At 41.7% G+C, this 18,207-nt stretch overlaps 1 protein-coding gene across 4 annotated transcripts in view; it reads left to right on the plus strand.

Annotated features, from left to right (window-relative positions):
* Nucleotides 1-18,207, plus strand: part of ANO6 (anoctamin 6) — a 220,623-nt gene that overhangs the window by 87,338 nt on the left and 115,078 nt on the right. For 3 of the 4 annotated variants that reach the window (XM_029615974.1, XM_029615973.1, XM_029615975.1), the window contains one exon: nucleotides 17,878-17,943. In XM_029615974.1, the coding sequence (XP_029471834.1) occupies nucleotides 17,878-17,943 (66 nt within the window). Of the gene's footprint in view, nucleotides 1-11,932; nucleotides 11,981-17,877; nucleotides 17,944-18,207 lie in introns of those variants that run through there. The other variant, XM_029615977.1, reaches the window with a different exon arrangement.

Genomic DNA, 18,207 nt, shown 5'->3' on the forward strand with positions numbered 1-18,207 from the left:
AGTCTTTCCTCATAGGGGAGCTGTTCCATTCCCTTTATCATTTTGGTCGCCCTTCTCTGTACCTTCTCCATTGCATTTATACCTTTTTTGAGATGCGGTGACCAGAATTGTACACAGTATTCAAGGTATGGTCTCACCATGGAGCGATACAGAGGCATTATGACATTTTCCGTTTTAAGTAGGTCCATATTCAGACACAGTCCAGATAGCCAAATTAGCCGGATAAACTTATTAGGCTAACTATGAGACAGCCAAATAGCTGTCCTGCATTTATAGTTAGCTGAAAAAGTGCAGGATAACTATTTGGCTGTCTCATAGTTAGCCTAATAAGTTTATCTGGCTAATTTGGCAGGGTCATTTATCAAATTATGTTAGGGTCTTTTCACGCGCAATAACGCCATAACGCATTCAATAAAGCCCTAACGCACACAATAAATACCGCATCGCAAAATGTGTATGCAAATTAAAAATTAGGATTTGAGTGAGAGGAATTTGGGTGGAGTAAATGGAAATGAGGGTCTGCAAGTGCAGCATGCAATAGAGTTACGTACACTATCGCGGGATTTAACGCCGAAAATAACTACACCTTTTTTTTTTTGCAGTTCGGTTAAAAAAATATTTATCACAGCTGATATCCGCGGATCGCGGGTATTATTGCAGCAATTATATCATGCGATAAAAAGAGGAATGATAATGGACACACCTACCAGGCCTTCCTGCCCTAATAAAAACACATGTTCTTACTTGGTCTTCCTTCTTAAAGCCATAGGGGTAGATTTTCAAAGGGGTACTGTTATGAAAGTGGACCCCTGTTTCGTGATAGACAGCTACCATCGAAGGGCGAGGCTGTTTGAACCGGAAAGACTTGACTGAAGGCTTCACCCTGGAAGCACGCAACCCCCCCAGGAGGAGCCTGTAGGGGTCCAGCCGCTGGGACTTAGGTGACTCTTCTTGAAGACTGTAGAAAGGTCTGGATGCAGGCACCTCCTGCAGGTCGTGGGTTCCAGATGGCTGGCGCCTCCAGCAGGTCGTAGCAGTCTGAGGACGGAGTCGTAGAAGAATCCAAAGCCGGTCCGAGGTTCGAATCACAGGCGAGGTCCGAATCCAGTCCAGGGTCTAAGCAGGAGAATGGTCCAAAGCCGTACCAGGATCTAGCCAGGAGAAGACACTTCCACCAGTCCAGAAGTCAGGAGCCAAGAATCAATCCACGGAGCAGGGAAGCAGAGCGGGACGAAGAATCAGGAACAGAGAACACAGGAACAAACTCAGGCAGGAACCTCAATACCAAGGCAAGGTCTGAATGCTCAGGCCTTGCCTTAAGTACCAGAAGCCAGGGGAGGAGACTCCGGAGGAGCCATGACAACTTCCTGTCATGGCTCCTTTAAGAGCAATCTTCAGCCGCGCGCGCGGCCCTAGGGGAAGCCATGGGGGCGGAGCCGAACCCCGATGAGCCAGCCAGCCCGGCAGCGTGGCAGCGGCCGCAGGACGAAGCAGGAGAGCAGTCTGCCCCGCAAGAGCCCCTACATGTGATTAGGCACCAAATATAAACCATATTTTGTGCCTTATGTGCATGTTTGAACATTGGGCTCATTATGAGCAGTGCCATTTTTGAAGATAATTTAATTTAAAATTGCAGAAAATTTTCACATTTTAGCTCAGAAATATTGTGGCAATAGGTGTTTTTAAACTAGCTGGTGTGCCCCTTCAGAATCGTTCATGCCATCCCATTTCAGCACCCCTCTTCTAACATAAGAGGAACAGGCATTCTGAGTGTAAATATACTCTCTTCTTTAATTCTCCTGTAAACATCAACAGTACTTCAGCAAACAGCCAGTCCTTTGGAATACAAAACTTCTAGTGGAGTACTGTTTGTTCAACAGGGCAGAGAGTAATTGTATTTTCCCCACTGGAGATTCAATTCTGCATCTCTATGGCCTGCTATAGAAAGAACCCATATATCCTTGTTTATGCTGAATACTGAACACTGGCTTCAATAGAATCTCAAACGTTCTGTCAGATGAAAATTGACCTGGTTTCCTGGAAATTTGCCATACCACTGTGGAAAGCATGCAGTGTTTGTCTGGAAGCTCTTTCTTACTTCTGTGGTTATTACATATTCAGGAGCCCCATGGTCTTAGTGACCAAACATTTCCCCCAGGGGAGCAGAGGAAAATATAAATTGGGTGCTGCAAATGGTTGCCTGTGTCAGTAACTGACTTTAAATTGAGCTGTTTTAACTTCTTTAAAAAATGTATTTAAAATAAATGAAAAACTTTACAATATATTAAAATGAGCCTGAAGTCTGTAGAGGAATGTTAGATGAAGGGTTAGTTTTTTTCCATTCCCAATTCATTCCCTTCGTTCCTTCCGTTATTTCCCAGTTATTGTTTGGTGTAATTTCCTCTCTAATACAGCTTTGTCCATTTCTCCCCATCCTGCTTCTGTTCTCCCTTTCATGTGCCTGCACTAACTGCTCACTGTTGTTGGTCCTTTAAATCTCCTTAGTTGTCTGATTTAGGTGCAGGGGAACAGAATAGATAAATCCTCCTTTGCTAGGGTCACCTTCCTAGCCTTGGAGAGCACTAAAACTGCTCAACCAGAGTGAGGAAAATGTTCTGAGATCCCATGGAATAGGGGCAGATCACTCCTACAAGGCCACTGAGTGGAGTAACCTCCGGAAAAAATAAAGTCTACATACAGTTGTGCTCCAAACAAGTAAAGTTTACTAAACATTTGCCAAGTTTCAGTAAGTACAAATAAAATACAGCCCAGAAACAGAGGTTCAAAAAATTTAGAAAAGATTACTTTCTCACTCACAGTCTTAGACAAAATACGTTTTTTTCACTGAAACCCTGCCTTTTGTCCTACAGCTTTACTCTTGAATCACATGGACAATATCGAGTTCCTCTTAAACTTGCTCACAGTACTCATATTCAGTAAGCTGGCCCACAGAATATTCTCCCGCTTTCTTCCAGGGAACAATCATTCTGTGTACAACCTCTTGACTTTTCACAGAAGGGTTCTCTTCCTTCCACAAAAAAATCCAGAAACTGGAAGTTCAGGCAAGAACAACTGCTCTTGTTGCTCCTCTCTGTCTCCAAGCTCTTAAACACTTCAAAACAGTTTCTCTATCTCTCTCTCTCTCTCTCTCAGTCAGCATAACTTCTTACAGACTCTTTTGTAACTTACTCTATGCTCACTTTGACGCCCTTATCTCCCCTTGTGCTTTGAGAGATGCATTTCTATAGACCACCTATTGACCTATTCCCTTAGGAAGAAGTACATAAGTTTTGGGATGCCATTTCTGTGGAGCTCCTACTGGTAGGCCCTGATTCTGAGTTTGATCAGTGTCCAGGTGGTGTTTTGGGATGCTGGGTCAGACCAAAGGTCCATCAAGCCCAGCATCTTGTTTCTAACAATAATCAATCCAGGTCATGAATACCTGGCAGGATTCCTAAATTCAATAGATTCCATGCAGTGGATTTCCCAAAGTCCATCTTAATAAAGGTTGATGGACTTTTCTTCCAGGAACTTGTCCAAAACTTTTTATAAACCCAGCTTCACTAACAACTTTTACCACATCCTCTGGCACAGAATTCCAAAGTTTAATTATATACTAAGTAAAAAGTATTTTCTCCTATTTGTCTTAAATGTATCACCTAATAACTTCATTGCATGTCCTCTAGTTTTTTTGTACTTTTTGAAAGAATAAACAACTGATTCACATTTAGCCATTCCAATCCACTTATTATTTTATAGACCTTTATCATATCTCAATTATTATTGGCAAAGAACTTTCATTCAAGAACCATATATCAAACAAAATCAAAGAGGGATATCACAAACTACTAACCCTAAGATGTTTAAAACCGTTTCTTAACCCTTATGACTTCAGAATTGTATTACAACTACTCATATTCTCTATCATCAACTACTGCAACTCTCTACTGATTGGAATACCATCTTCCAACCTCAAATTGGGGATTTGAAAAAGACTGTTCTATCTCCACAATCTTCCTCTTCCAGCTATCCCAAATAGATAGTGTGTGAGTTATAGTAGGAGCCATTCCAGACGGCAGAGACCTGGAATAAGATGGAAGCCATATTAGGGACTGTGGAGGTAGGCCCCCTAGCAGGTCCCGTTCCAGCTGCACCCATCTTTTGTGCATGCCCACCACATGCCAGTCTATAAGATAATGCAATTGCGCGGCTGCATAGTAAAATTGTAAACATGGACCCCCATACCCCCTTTATCTCTGGACAGGTATAATACCCTTCCACTAACTCAGGGTAGCCTCCTTTTCCACAAGAATCAGAATAGATGTTTCTGCCAATTGCGAAGATCAACCAGGGGGACTGAGATTGGTAGTGTTTGGAACAAGTAGCTAAGTCTTGGTAAGACGTTCATTTTAATAGTGGAAATTCTTCCCAGCCAGGAAAGCTCTAACCTTTCCCATTTCTGTAAATCGTCTTTTATGGTTTTCCAGATGGGATCATAATTTAAAGAGTTCAGATCTCCAATATCCACTCCCAGCCTGACACCCAAATATTTAAGAGATTTCTTAACCAGGTGGTGTTTACAAAGACCAGCAACTTTCGGCAATTTGGTAGCCTCATCCACTGATTTCACTCGCAAAGAGACCCCTTAGATAGTAAATTGGAGACCAAAGGGAAACAACCATTTATATCCATAATTTCCTTCTCTCAGAAGCTGGAGTACTTCATGGAATTCTCGCCTATTTCTGATGGTAATGGGAGATAGGTCCTGAAAAATTTCCACTTTGGCTCCATGCCACTGGAAATCCTCCATCTGTCTAGCTTGTTGTAGGATCTTTTCTTTTTGAGCATAGACATGGAAGCACACAACTATATCTCTTGGTGCATTTCCCCGAGGTTTAGTAAGTGCTCTATGTGCCCTGTCCAGTTTAATTTCTGAAAGGGTGTCTTCTGTGTGCTGGATTGCAGCAGCTGGGCACAATATATCTTGTATGATTTTATTGCAATTCGGGTACTCTTCTCCTTCCGGGATTCCCCTGAACCTTAAATTTCCTCTTCTGGAGCGATTCTCCAGATCATCTAGCCAGCAAGAGTGATCATCGACTCCTTGTTTGAGCTGCTCCATTTCTTTTGCACATTTGAAAAGCGCTGTGTTCTGCTCCTCTGCCTGAGTTTCCAGCGTATCGACCCGATCCCCCAGGCCTGCAAAGTCACGGCAGAGCTCAGCAGCTATTTGCTTAATTTCACTTTGTAAAGTCCCCATTCCCTCTTTTAGCTCTCCGAACCAACGCTGGAAATCGGCACGGGTGATTTTGGGTTGCTCTCCTACTCTCGCTACGGCGCCACGTTCCACACATGGGAAGGGCTCGGCACTGTCTTCAGTTTCCTCGTGGTCGGCCATGTTGTCACGGAGGAGCTCCGCTGCAGCTGTGAAAGAGAACTGCTTCAGGTCGGCGATTTTCTTCCGCGCAGCCATTTGGAGTATTCACAATGCAGTTGTGCTAGTTTTCGCTGGGTTTCTGTGATTCAGGAGTTGGATGTTGTTCAATTACTCGACTGAGAGGAGGGAGCTCAGTATTCATGCAGCCATCGTGTCGGATGACGTCACTTCCTCCCCTCGTCGGATGACGTAATTTCCTCCCCCCGGTATGAGTGTTTTTAATGATGTATTATACTGTATATAGAAGTGTAAAAGTGATCTCTGTTGTCTTTTAAGAATTTGGTAATTTCTTAGTTTTATTTAAAAAATTGAATAAATACTATATGCTTATGAATTCCTTTATTTAAGATATTGTATATAGGTCTCAAATTTTGTGTGATAGTATACCTTGGAATTTCCCATCCTGTTTCAGATATTTCCTCTTGTTGGTCCAATTGACCAGTTAGTAGTTGATTTACTTTGTAGTGCCCAGAAAGGAGAGAACTTTTCCTCTGATTCTAGATCTGAAGTAGGTCAAGTAGACATTGAGGGAGTATCTTTTCAGGATGGAGATCTTGAAGCCTATCATAGGAACAGTGAGTTGGAGGAGTACTTATCATCCTTGAATCTGAGTGAAGCATATCTTCACATTCCAATAAAAGAAAGTCATTGGAAGCATTTCATTGGCAGTGTTGGAAGGTCACTTCCAGTTTTGCACTCTTCCCTTTCAACTGGCCAAGGCCTAAGAATATTTTTCCTAAGTGATGGCTATAGTGGCAGCAGCTCTAAGCAGACAAGGAATTTTTGGTTCATCTTTATCTGAAAAACCAGCTGATCCATGCAAAATCAGTTCAGGAAAGTGTGTCGGCTATAGCAGAGTGTTCCAGTTATTACGGAAACTGGATTGAGAGTGAATTTTGCCAAGAGCACATTACTGCCATTGCAGTCCCTGGGAGCTCAATTCAACATGAAACTAAGTTAATTTCTGGTGAAGATGGCCACCAGAGGATTCACAAACTGCAGCTGCTCCCGGAGTCAAGTACTTTCTTCATATTTTTGCAACTCACCTTTTTTGACTGAGGCATTTCAATATTGGTTTTCCTGTGATTTAAGGCAGCTCTTCATGTACAAGAGAACTAGTATGTCAGTGAAATCTGTCCAGGAACTTCGGGACAAAACAAAGCTCTATAAACATATAATGGCAGTGGAGAACAACTTTCCGATGACAGTGTTCAAAGATGATTTGATCAATGAAATCTTAGAGATAAAAGAGAGCACTGAATTAACATACAAATAAAATTGACAATATTGATCAGCGGCTGGCAGTGCAAGAGGTATCAACAGAAAATTTAACTATGTAATTAGATGCACTGAAATGGGAAAATGCAGCACTCATGGTCTACGTAGAAGATCAAGAGCATAGAGGAAGGAGGAACAATATCAGAATTATTGGCTTATCAGAAAAGGTCAAAGATGAGGATTTGATGCACTTGGTGAAGATTTGGGTAATGGAAACCTTGGGATTGTCGTTGGAGACGGAAGCAGTATTTGTGGAAAAAGTGCACCGTGTAGGTCCAGCTGGTGAGTTGATATTGCGCTCCAGATCTGTAGTGGCCAGAATACTTAACTATGCGCTGAAAGCAGAAATGATGCAGTCATATAAGAAGGGCAGTCTCAAATACTAAAGCAATAAAACCTTTTTGTTCAATGATTACTCAGCTCAAGTTTCCTCTTCTTAAAGGGCCTTAAACCCAGTTTGCAAGGAGCGTATTCACAAAGGTATCAAATTATAGTGTTCTCAGATAAACTCTTTTTTTTTTTGTGCATGAGGACCTGTAACTCTTAATACTAAGGAGGTCACTGATTGGGGGTTTTTTGTGACAATTGTACCCTAATGTTTGGTCTTCAATGAGCTTTTTGGATTATTTGATATGGTACACTTTAGTTTCGGCATGCTTGTTTCTCCAGTTTTTTGTTTTTTGGGGGTTTTTTTGAATGGGAGGACCTTTAAGTTTACTGCTCAGGAGAGCATATATATTTTGTTGCTGGACAATGACATTAAGCTGAACATTTTTTTGTTCTTGGATACCAACAAGTCTTCATTGCAGTTTGCTGTGTGATATGCTTTGACTGCTCATTTGAAATCCTTGGTTTATGTTTGGCAGACACAGTTTTACTTTTTGTGACCTGTATGGAATATGAATGATATTGTTCTAAAGTGATTTTGTGGACTCTTACGTCTTGGCTGATAGACTCCTTATAGATGGCTGTACATTTTACAAGATTATCAGCAGTTGGTTTCTCCTATGATTGGCCTTAGAAGACTATTACTGCAGTTTTGACTTATTTGGACTCCCATTACATGGTCCACCTGATTCAGGGCCTATTTGTGCCATGTATTTTTTTTTTTTAACCTTTCTCTTTGATTTTGTGTTTTTGGTCTTGATTTTTGTGCTTCTATCTCTTTGCTCTTTGACTGACTTTGTCTCACAGTCTTTGGGTGGATAAGAAATGTACCTTTTTTGTGACTTCTCTTTTTTTCTCCCTGACCCCTTAGAGCAGAGCTTTCCAAACTGTGTGTCGGGACACGTTAGTGTGTCGCCTGCAGTGTGCAGGTGTGTCGCGCAAGCCCGGTCAACTCTGATGCGAGTTTGGGCTTTTTTTTTTTTCTAGAGATTCACTTTTTTTTTTCAGTTTATGGGTTGCTTATTATTGGGTGATTTTTGCTGTCAATCACGTTTTTTTGGGGGGCTTGGTGGGTGGAACGAGCCCAGCCATCCTTGCATTGGCTGCTGCTGCCGATGAGGCCTGGCCATGAGGAGTACTGACTGCAAGCAGCAGTGTCTGGTGATCATGGAAGGGAGTGAAGCACTTAACTGGCAACAATCAAAAAGACGAGGTACATGAGTGTGGGGGCCAGACATGTGCTGGGGGGAGAGAGATGAGTGAGTGGGGGGCAAACGTGCTGGGGGGACAGACATGTGCTTGAGGGGGAGAGATATGAGTGTGTGGGGGCCAGACATGTGCTGGGGGGAGGAGAGAGATGAGTGTGTGGGGGACAGACAATTTGTTTTATTATTGTTTCTCATAAATTATAACAATAACATGAATCTTGGAATATATATTTTTAATATAAATTTAAGGTTTTCATGAGATAGGTTGTGTCGTAAAACATTTTATTTATGTATATATTTAAGGAAACATACATAAATTGTCGAAATATGTTTCGTTCGTTTAACCTTTAACCTCTGGTTTACTAGTAGACTGAATTACCGTGTCATGAAATTATGTTTGTCTAAAAAGTGTGTCACCAACATGAAAAGTTTGGAAAGCTCTGCCTTAGAGTGTGGTTCCTGCTGCACAGAAGATATACCGACTGCAGGATGGTATAGTCCTTTGGAGGTTTTAAACAGAATTTTTTAGGCTTGGTCTTTAAATCTCTGCAGAGGCCAGGTGTTAGATATGCCTTTATCCTCTTATTCAATTGTGTCTCATTTCCTTAGGGGAGTAAGCCACATTAGGCCTTTGGTGAGGGATCCAGTTCCTTTTTGGAATTATGGGTAGTTTTACTTAGGCTTCTCTTACTAGAGGCCTTGCTCTTGCTGAAAAGTTTTTTTTTAAATATGTGCTAAATAGTTTATATTTTAGCACATAATTAAAAAAAACTTTTCAGCAAAAAAAGGGAGAAATTTCACAGCATAAAAGAACAAAAATATAAACAAAATTATTTTCAAGCAACTGATGATTATGATTTCTAGCACATAAAAGCTCATGCAAATGGGTTACCAGATAAGATACCCTGGACCCAGTGATATATGATGGTTGCTTTTTCACATAGTTAAATAGTTTACTTTGAATAGTCCACTCCAAATATTTGAAGTAAGAAATATTTTCATTGTTTACTGACATTTATTTTTTCTTACATATTGAGGTTCACATAATTCGGTGTTGTTACTGACATGACACCAGAATTTGAATATTCTTTATTTTCATGGTTTTAAATCTGTGGATTTAAAAAAATGTGATGGTTTACCTGGAACATGTTTTTTTTTCCCCTTTAAATATCCTGTTAAGAAATGGATGATTCAAATTATTATTACCCCCAAAAAAACTGCATTTAGCCCTGCATTTTACACTCCTCTCGAAAGGCGTGTCTAGACCTCCCCCTCTGGCACCTCCCCTTTTAGCCATGAGTGTCATTTCAAGTGATATCCAAGCTACACCCTTGGGGCAGCCATCCAAGATGGCTGCCCCAAGGGTGTAGCTTGGGCAGAGCTAGGCTGAATGTCAACAAAGGAGCAGGGCTAGGATGGGGGATGGGGGATGAGGGTGGGGCTTAATCCAGAAGCAAACACTGATTTTATTGATTGTAATTTGGATTGCAATTTTAATTATAATCCATCTTGTGAGAATCTTAAGAAAAAGTGACATATCAAATTTTATAAATAAAATACAAATCTAATGGCTGAATTGAGCTTTAAGCCCAAAGGAGCAGGAATAAATTGCTGATTCAAAATGTAATACAGCTTCAAAGATATCTTAGAGATCTGATTTTCAAGAGCTCAGCTTTCCCAATTGACTCAGAAACTTTGCTGACTACATTGCTCACATTTTTTAATAGCCATTCAGAAAAGAATTTTGAATCTGTCATTTCAATGACTCTTTTGAAAACTGACCAACCAAGATTTGAAAGATTATTACTCAACAAATAATTCATTCAGTGCAAGCTGCTCAGGATACGGTTTCCTCAGCCTTTCCCACCTCCTTACTGGAAGCCAAGCCTTACAGGTATTCAATATGTTTCCCGTTTGGAGCAGTCAAACATTTTTAAATTTTGCTAGCAGACCTAATTTGTGATCATCCACTTTCTTCATGGTTAATGTGGCAACTCTCCCACTTCCCAGCTTGCCCACCAGATGTCACTGTCCCTATATAGAACACACTATCAAGGAGCCTTCCATTCCTCACATCCCCTACCAACCTGGATGGTCTGGAACAGATGACTCAATTTATATTTAGCCCAGCCATTTTATAATTCTTGGAGATAAGTTTTAGGAAGTCTTGGAACAGTAAGGATGTTTACATTTTATGCTCTGGTGAGGCCTCCCAGCTTCACCCAGAAGGAGTTTCAGTTAGAAGTGATACCTCATCGTGCATTCCTTGCCAGAGGGTTCTCCTTCCACTGATTTATAGAAGAGATATGCCTGATTCCCTTTTGGGGCAAAAGGGCTCTTAACCAGAGGACCTGTGAGTCCACTCTAAATCCTAGGTGGGCAAGCACCAGTGACAGATCTTGCTGCAAGAAACAGTAAAGGCTAAAGGTGTGTCCATTGTTTGTAGCCAAGAAATACTTCCAAATATAGACAGTTGGGGGAATCCAAAATCCTCCCCACTCCTCACAGGGGTTGCAATGCTTAGGTAGCCTGATCCCATTCTGTCTTCTTGCCAAGAGAAGTCCCCAGAGATATCAACTAAGGATGAAAGAAAAAGATCAGGAAACCTCAACTGGATCTCTACCCATGGAACTGGGCTGGGTGTTCAGGAACGAGATGGCACAAGGTAGGATTCTTTTGTAAAGTGGGGATCCCTCAAATAAGATTCCCAAGTTAGCCACTGAGTGAGCTTTGTACAAGTAAAATCACCAAGAGAGCTCCAGCTAGATGCCTGAACAAAGGACACCTACCTACAGAGAAAATCATTCATGCATCACAGTCAGATATAATTTCACTATTTATGGACAAATTGACTTTTATTTAATTATTATCAAATTAGTAAACTGATTCTGTCCATATGTCCCAGCATCTCATCCCCATGGGATGCAACTACACTCTAACACACTGGAAGCAAGAAAATCACGGCCCGGGCCACAAGCAACAGCTTTCCCCCATAAAAAGAGTCCCACAAGAATTAAGAGTTTGGCCATGGAGGTACATTCCTATCTGGAACGGCCCGAAGAAAATAAAGATGTGTGCCCTTGGGATTAAAACCCCCCCCCCCATTGAGGGTTACATTAACAATTTTCCATATTAGGGCTGTCCTAATGGAACTTTTAACATAAAACCTTAAGATAGGTAAAGAACATTTAGAGAGTTGTAAAATCTGATGAAGCCTTTGACAATCCATTCTGTTAGGCCTGCAACTAACCACATTTACAATGATAAATACTTGCATTTACTCCGGTTTGCCTGGGCCAGTAAATAAATCTGAAAGATTATGATCTCTCCATTATACTGCAGTATCTTTCTGTTTTTTGTTTAATCAAGTTTTAGCCGCTCACTGACAGTAAGTAAGAATTTGTGCAGTGACTTTGTCTGCTTTATATCTCCTGAAAGGCTCTTATGAGATGGTTTAGGCAGATGAAGCCTACGCTGTCCTGTTTGGAGCCAAGCCCTAGTACTTCAGATTTAATGGTCTTCCACTTTGAGCACTTGACAGCTTATTTTTCCTTTATTGTTCTAGAAAAACACTTTTCTTTTGGCTAAAATAACTGCCAGAGAGCAGAAATGCTGAGGACAGACATCATAGCATATACAAACCCTGTCATCTGTGAGGAAAGGCCACGGGGTAGGTAGTCAAAAGATTTGAGTTAAAACTGGCTTTAGCTTCCTAAATACTGCATAAATCTAACTGGTTTCAAATTTTCCCTCCTCTGTCTTGTCAAAATTGCTGAATGCCAGAGGCGAACCGAGAGTCTCAGGCACGCGGGCCAAAGCATTTTTGTTTCCTCTCCTGTGCCACCTCACCCCCCCCCCCTGGCAACAATCATCCTCCTTGTAGAAATGCTTGCAGTCTCGGAAAGTCTCATTAATTCAAACCCCAGAAAAGAAATGAACTGACGGTCTATTAAGCTAGATTTTTAAACCTGCCTGCGTCCATATGTAAACGGTTCCCGGCACACGCACATGGATGTGCCGATTTTATAACATGTGCACGCTAACGTGCACATGTTATAAACTCCAATGCCCGTGCGCACAAGCTTGCCCAATTATGTATCCTCTAGTTGGGCCACTGGGCAGGATGCGATCCTCTAGTAACTGCGGTGCCTCCTCCATTTTGGCTGCCTGGCAGGATTCGATCCCCCAGCGGCCACAGACTTCCTCTATTTGGGCAGCCAGGCAGGATGGGTTCCCCCGTCAGCTGGGGCCTCTCCTCCAGTTGGGCTGCTGGGCAGGACGCTATCTCCCAGCGGCCCTTTTCTCTCCTTCAACCATGGTGGGATGAGCTTCACCGTGCCCCACTGGTTTACTGCACCGTGGGCGGGGGAGGCAAGCTGTGTGAAGCAGCGCATGGAACATTTGCTAGTGGCCATGGGCCTACTTCAGTTTGGCTGCCGGGTGAAATGGGATTCCCTGGCCGCCGTTGGTTAATGATTCTACTGCAAAATACAGCCTGGCACCCAGGGGCCTTGACCTCCCCCTCCCCAGTACGCCACTGCTGTACGCACAGATGTATCTGGACAAAAATCAAGCCAAGGTGGAGTTTTCTCATTTATGGGCGGATTTAAATGCCCTGCTAGCGTAAATCTGGCCGGATTTACGCGAGCAGGGCCCTCGCGCGCTGGCGCGCCTATTTTGCATAGGCCGCCGGCGCGCGCAGAGCCCCGGGACGCGCGTAAGTCCCGGGGCTTTTTTAAGGGGCATGTCGGGGGCATGTCGGGGGCGTCGCCAAATGATGCGGCGTTTGGGGGGCGGGCCCGGGGGTGTGGTTTCGGCCCGGGGGCGTTCCGGGAGCATGACCGCGCCCTCCGGAACAGCCCCCAGGTCGGGTCTTGGCGCGCCAGCAGCCCGATGGCGCGCGCGGATTTACGTCTGCCTCTGGCAGGCGTAAATCCATGGATAAAGGGGGGGTTTAGATAGGGCCGGGGGGTGGGTTAGGTAGGGGAAGGGAGGGGAAGGTGAGGGGAGGGCGAAAGAAAGTTTTCCCCGAGGCCACTCCGATTTCGGAGCGGCCTCGGAGGGAACAGAGGCAGGCTGCGCGGCTCAGCGCGCGCAGGCTGCCCAAAATCGGCAGCCTTGCGTGCGGCAATCCCAGATTTTATAAGATACGCGCGTATCTTATAAAATCCAGCGTACTTTTGTTTGCGCCTGGTGCGCCAACAAAAGTACGCGATCGCGCTATTTTTTAAAATCTACCCCTTAGTGGATTAGCGCAAAATTGAGCACTAACCTACCGAGAGGAAAATTTATGAAGCTGCAATATTTCATTGCAGGATGGGCAATGTATCATGGGGGGCATTCCTGTGATATTTAGCCCCTCCCCAACAAAATATTGTGGTGGGTTCCTGGTGATATTTTAGCTTTCTATAAAACACGAGATAAAATATTGTGGCGGGTGCCCAAAAACTGCACGATAGCAACCCACTTCACATGGCGCTGCCATAGATTTAAAAGGTCCCTAGATGTGAACCCCCCCACCTTAAAAATATAAACATTTTTCCCAGGGTCTTCTAAGACCCCCAGACATCCATCACCACTTGTTGAAGCAGTGTAGACCTAAAATAAAAGAAAAGATCAGAATCATGCAATTGATGCTCCACCCCTTTCATAAAATAACAGTTCCATCCACATTAATCCACCTCTTCATCCTCCCCCCCCCCCCACAGAAAACCCCAATCCCTCTTCTCAAAAGAGAGCATAATCCCTGGTACCTAGTGGTCCCACCTCCCTCCCCCCTTAAATCCAAAAAGGACTGGTCGTTCAGCGGTGGCCCAGAGCACCTTCTAGTTCTGGGCTGGTCAACGCCCTGGACTTTGCCACTGTCAAGTGAAGGGGCAAAGTCAGATTGACACCATTTTCCAAAATGGCTTCGAACAGTCTGGAGCTAGGTGGCACTCAAGGCTTCCGCCAAACTACTTTTTGATCCACTATGACACCTAGATCTTTTTCCTGGATGGTAATTCCTAATATGGAATCTAACATTGTGTAACTACAGCATGGGTTACTTTTCCCTATATGCATCACTTTGCACTTGTCCACATTATATTTCTCATGCCATTTGGATGCCCAGTCTTCCAGTCTCACAAGGTCTTCCTGAAATTTATCACAATCCGCTTGTAATTTAACAACTCTGAGTAATTTTGTGTCATCTGCAGATTTGATCACTTCACTTATTCTTCCCCTTTCCAGATCATTTATGAGATCCCTGAGGCACTCCACTGTTTATTTTTCTCCACTGAGAAATAAGGCAATTATTCCCACTCTGTTTCCTATCTTTTAACCAGTTTACAATCCACCAAAGGACATTGCCTTCTATCCCATAACTTTTTAATATTCTTAGGAGTCTCTCACGTGGGACTTTGTGAAACGCCTTCTGAAAATCCAAATACACTACATCTACCGGTTCACCTTTGTCCACATGTTTATTAACCCCTTCAAAAAAATGTAGCAGATATGTGAAGCAAGACTTCTTTTGGTTAAATCCATGCTGGCTGAGTCCCATTGAATCATATCTTTCTAGTCCTGTATGTTTAATTAGATTGTAAGCTCTATTGAGTTTGGACTGTCTTTTTTTTTTATGTTTGTACAGCGCTGCGAATGTCATATAGCGCTACAAAAATATTAAGTAGTAGTAATAGTAGTGATTTTGTAGTAGTAATAGTAGTGATTTTGTTCTTTAGAATAGTTTCCATAATTTTTCAGGGCAGTGAAGTCAGGCTCACCAGTTTATAGTTTCCCAGATCACCTCTGGAACCTATTTTAAATATCAGGGTTACATTGTACATCTTCCCATCTTCGGTACAATGGATGATTTTTACAAATTACCAGTAATAGATCTGAAATTTCATTTTTTGTTCTTTTCAAACCCTGGGATGCATATCATCTGATATGGGTGATTTGCTAATCTTCATTTTGTCAATCTGGCCTACTACATCTTCCAGGTTCACAGTGATTTGGTTCAGGTCATCTGACTCATCACCCTCGAAAACCATTTCCAGAACCAGTATCTCCCCCAACATCCTCTTTAGAAAACACAGAAGCAAAGAATTTATTTAATCTTCCTTCGATGGCCTTCTCTTCCCTAAGAGCTCCTTTAACCCCTCGATCATCTAACGGTCTAACTGACTCCCTCACAGGCTTCTTGCTTCAGTGTTACTTAAAAGGTTTTCTTATGTGTTTTTGCCTCCTAGGCCAGATTTTTTCAAATTCTCTCTTAGCCTGTCTTATCAATGCTTTTTTCTCTGTAAAGCTTGTTGCTCATTGTTGTTTATTGTAAACCGAGGTGATGTTATTAACGTGCCGCGGTATATAAAAAATCACTAAATAAATAAATAAATAAATACATTTAACTAGCCAATGCTTATGATTTTTCCTATTTTCTTCAAATGGATCCTTCTTCCAGTTTTTGAAGGAAATTCTTTTGGCTAAAATAGCCTCTTTCAGCTCGACTTTATGCTGGCAGTTGTTTAGAATTACTTCCATCTTTTTTAATGCATGGAATACATCTGGAATGGGCTTCTAAGATGGTATTTTTAAACAATGTTCACACCTGTTGTATACTCTTAACTTTTGTAGCTGCACCTTTCTTTTTCCTCATTTTATAAAAGTCTCCCTTTTGAAAGTTTAATACTAAAGCTGAAGATTATTTTAATGTTTCCTTTCCAGTTCTTAAATTAAATGGATGTTCTTTTTCTATATGCATGTTTAAATTTCCTATTTCATCTATATTCAACAAGATATATAACGATTCCTGTACATTTTTTAGATTAGCAAATTAGTGATGGAGAAAGGGAATTTAGGTGAGAGGGAGAAAAGTCACTCATATGGTACACCGTATGTACAAAGTACACCAAATTTTTAAAGCATGCTTGTGTGCTTAAATCTGAAAATTCTCGGGTGTGTTTTGTGAGAATTTCCAATTTGATTGGTCCCAGAAAAAACCGTGTGTTTATGGTGTCCAATGGATAGTGTGGCTCCGTTCATCACAGCATTTTACTAATAGGCTGTTCTATTTAAATGTCTTCCTGTGAAGAATTTGGTGGCTTCAGAATAGTTTGATTTGGTTGCAAATGTTTTGGAATTCATCTTCCCTGAGATAGGCATTGATAGTGTGCCAAAACAGTTGTGTAATACTACAGGGTCTATTCAACAAACAGTGACGTCACTTTGAGCATCTTTTGAGCTATATAGGAAATATACAGAAAGCAGAGATTCTTTTACAAATATTCTTTGATCTTGTGATAAGTACACACCACCACCTCCACCCCCACCCCTGGTGTTACTACTACAACATTTTAAAGATGTGTCAACTCTCATTCTAATTATCCTGGAATCCTGCCTGGTACTTGAGACCTGGATTGGCCATTGTCGGAAACAGGATACTGGGCATGAGGGACTTTTGATCTGACCCATTATGGTGGTTCTTATATAAGAAAAATACTGAGAAAGATAAGTGCTATATGCATGGGAAGTTTTTCCACTCTGAATTTCATGCAATGTACCCTTCTAGAACATAAGGGGTGAATTTTAAAAGCATTGCTTGCATTAAAAGGCCCATATATGCGAGTATATGGGCCGCGCATGAGCAATGCATATTTTAAAAGATGCAAATTATGTGCGTATATGTGCTTGCATGAGCTAAAAAAAAAGGGGGGAGGGGTTGGGGCGTGTCAGAGGTGTTCTGGGGTGGGGCCAAGAGTAACTCGTATAAATCCTTATTTTAAATCCGATGGCCACAGCTCATGGCTGGCAGTTAGCCACACATGTTTACTTCTGCTCTTGAAGAGGTATAAGTCTGTATAAATCTCTATTTAGGTCTAAATTGGTGAAGGGTCTTGGTCAACTGAGGGGAGGGCAGGCTGAAGAACCAGAGGGGTCTGAATGACCATGAGGCGAACTGGTCAAACTAGTGGACTAACTGGTAAAACTGGAAATGGCTTTTACGTGAACATGTTTTAAAATCTGCTTACTTGCGTGCATTAAAGCCAACAAAGTCCTAAGGAAAATAAGTTTACTCGTGTAACCCCTTAAAATTAGGAGCACACATACGCCTGGTAGGTGTGTTTTAAATTATATGTTCATAATTGTGCGCATGATTTAAAATTCCATTATATGTGTGCTCGCACACCCATATGTGCAGGTATGGACACCCACATGCTTGTTTTATAGTTACTGTCTAAGAATTTAGTAGAGTTATGGATGTTTTTAAATAATTTCTCAAAAAAAACTGCTTTAAATATTGTCTTCAGAGAAGTCGTGATTATAACGCAGCTCATCACTACATAATATAATCATGATTTGAGCATTATATGAGCATCATATGATTCACATTTCCTCTCTACAAAGGTTTTTCTGCCTACTAGGTGTATGAGATATTGTATGGTATGCAGAGATTACAACTTTCTTTCAAATACTTGTCCACAATGGGCACTGGTCAATAAATGTTGCGTGAACAAGCCTTGCACATATTTAAACTCAAAATTTAATTGTTTTCTGTTCTATTAACATTTCATTTCATTTTAACAGAAAAAGAGACGAGCCTTTGAGTCAAACATCATCAGTAATGGCTTACATTTAGAGGCAACAAGATCAGTAAGTAATAATTTGTGTAACTTTTGTGAAATATTAAAGAAATGAATATTTAATAAGTGCAGAATAATCTTTAGCTCATAACGGTCAATAGATAATGTTAAAATGTTTCTTCCAGTTCTGTAAACTGACCTAATTTAGGTTACTCTAGGAAAGATAGGAAACTTCTTTTTGCTGGCATGCCACCACTTCAACATTTCACACATCTATGATTTATTTATTATTCTTCCTACCTGTAACCACATTGGGCCTTATCTATTAAGCTGC

The sequence above is a fragment of the Rhinatrema bivittatum genome, chromosome 9, assembly GCF_901001135.1.
Source record: "Rhinatrema bivittatum chromosome 9, aRhiBiv1.1, whole genome shotgun sequence".
In the NCBI taxonomy this organism is placed as follows: Eukaryota; Metazoa; Chordata; class Amphibia; order Gymnophiona; family Rhinatrematidae; genus Rhinatrema; species Rhinatrema bivittatum.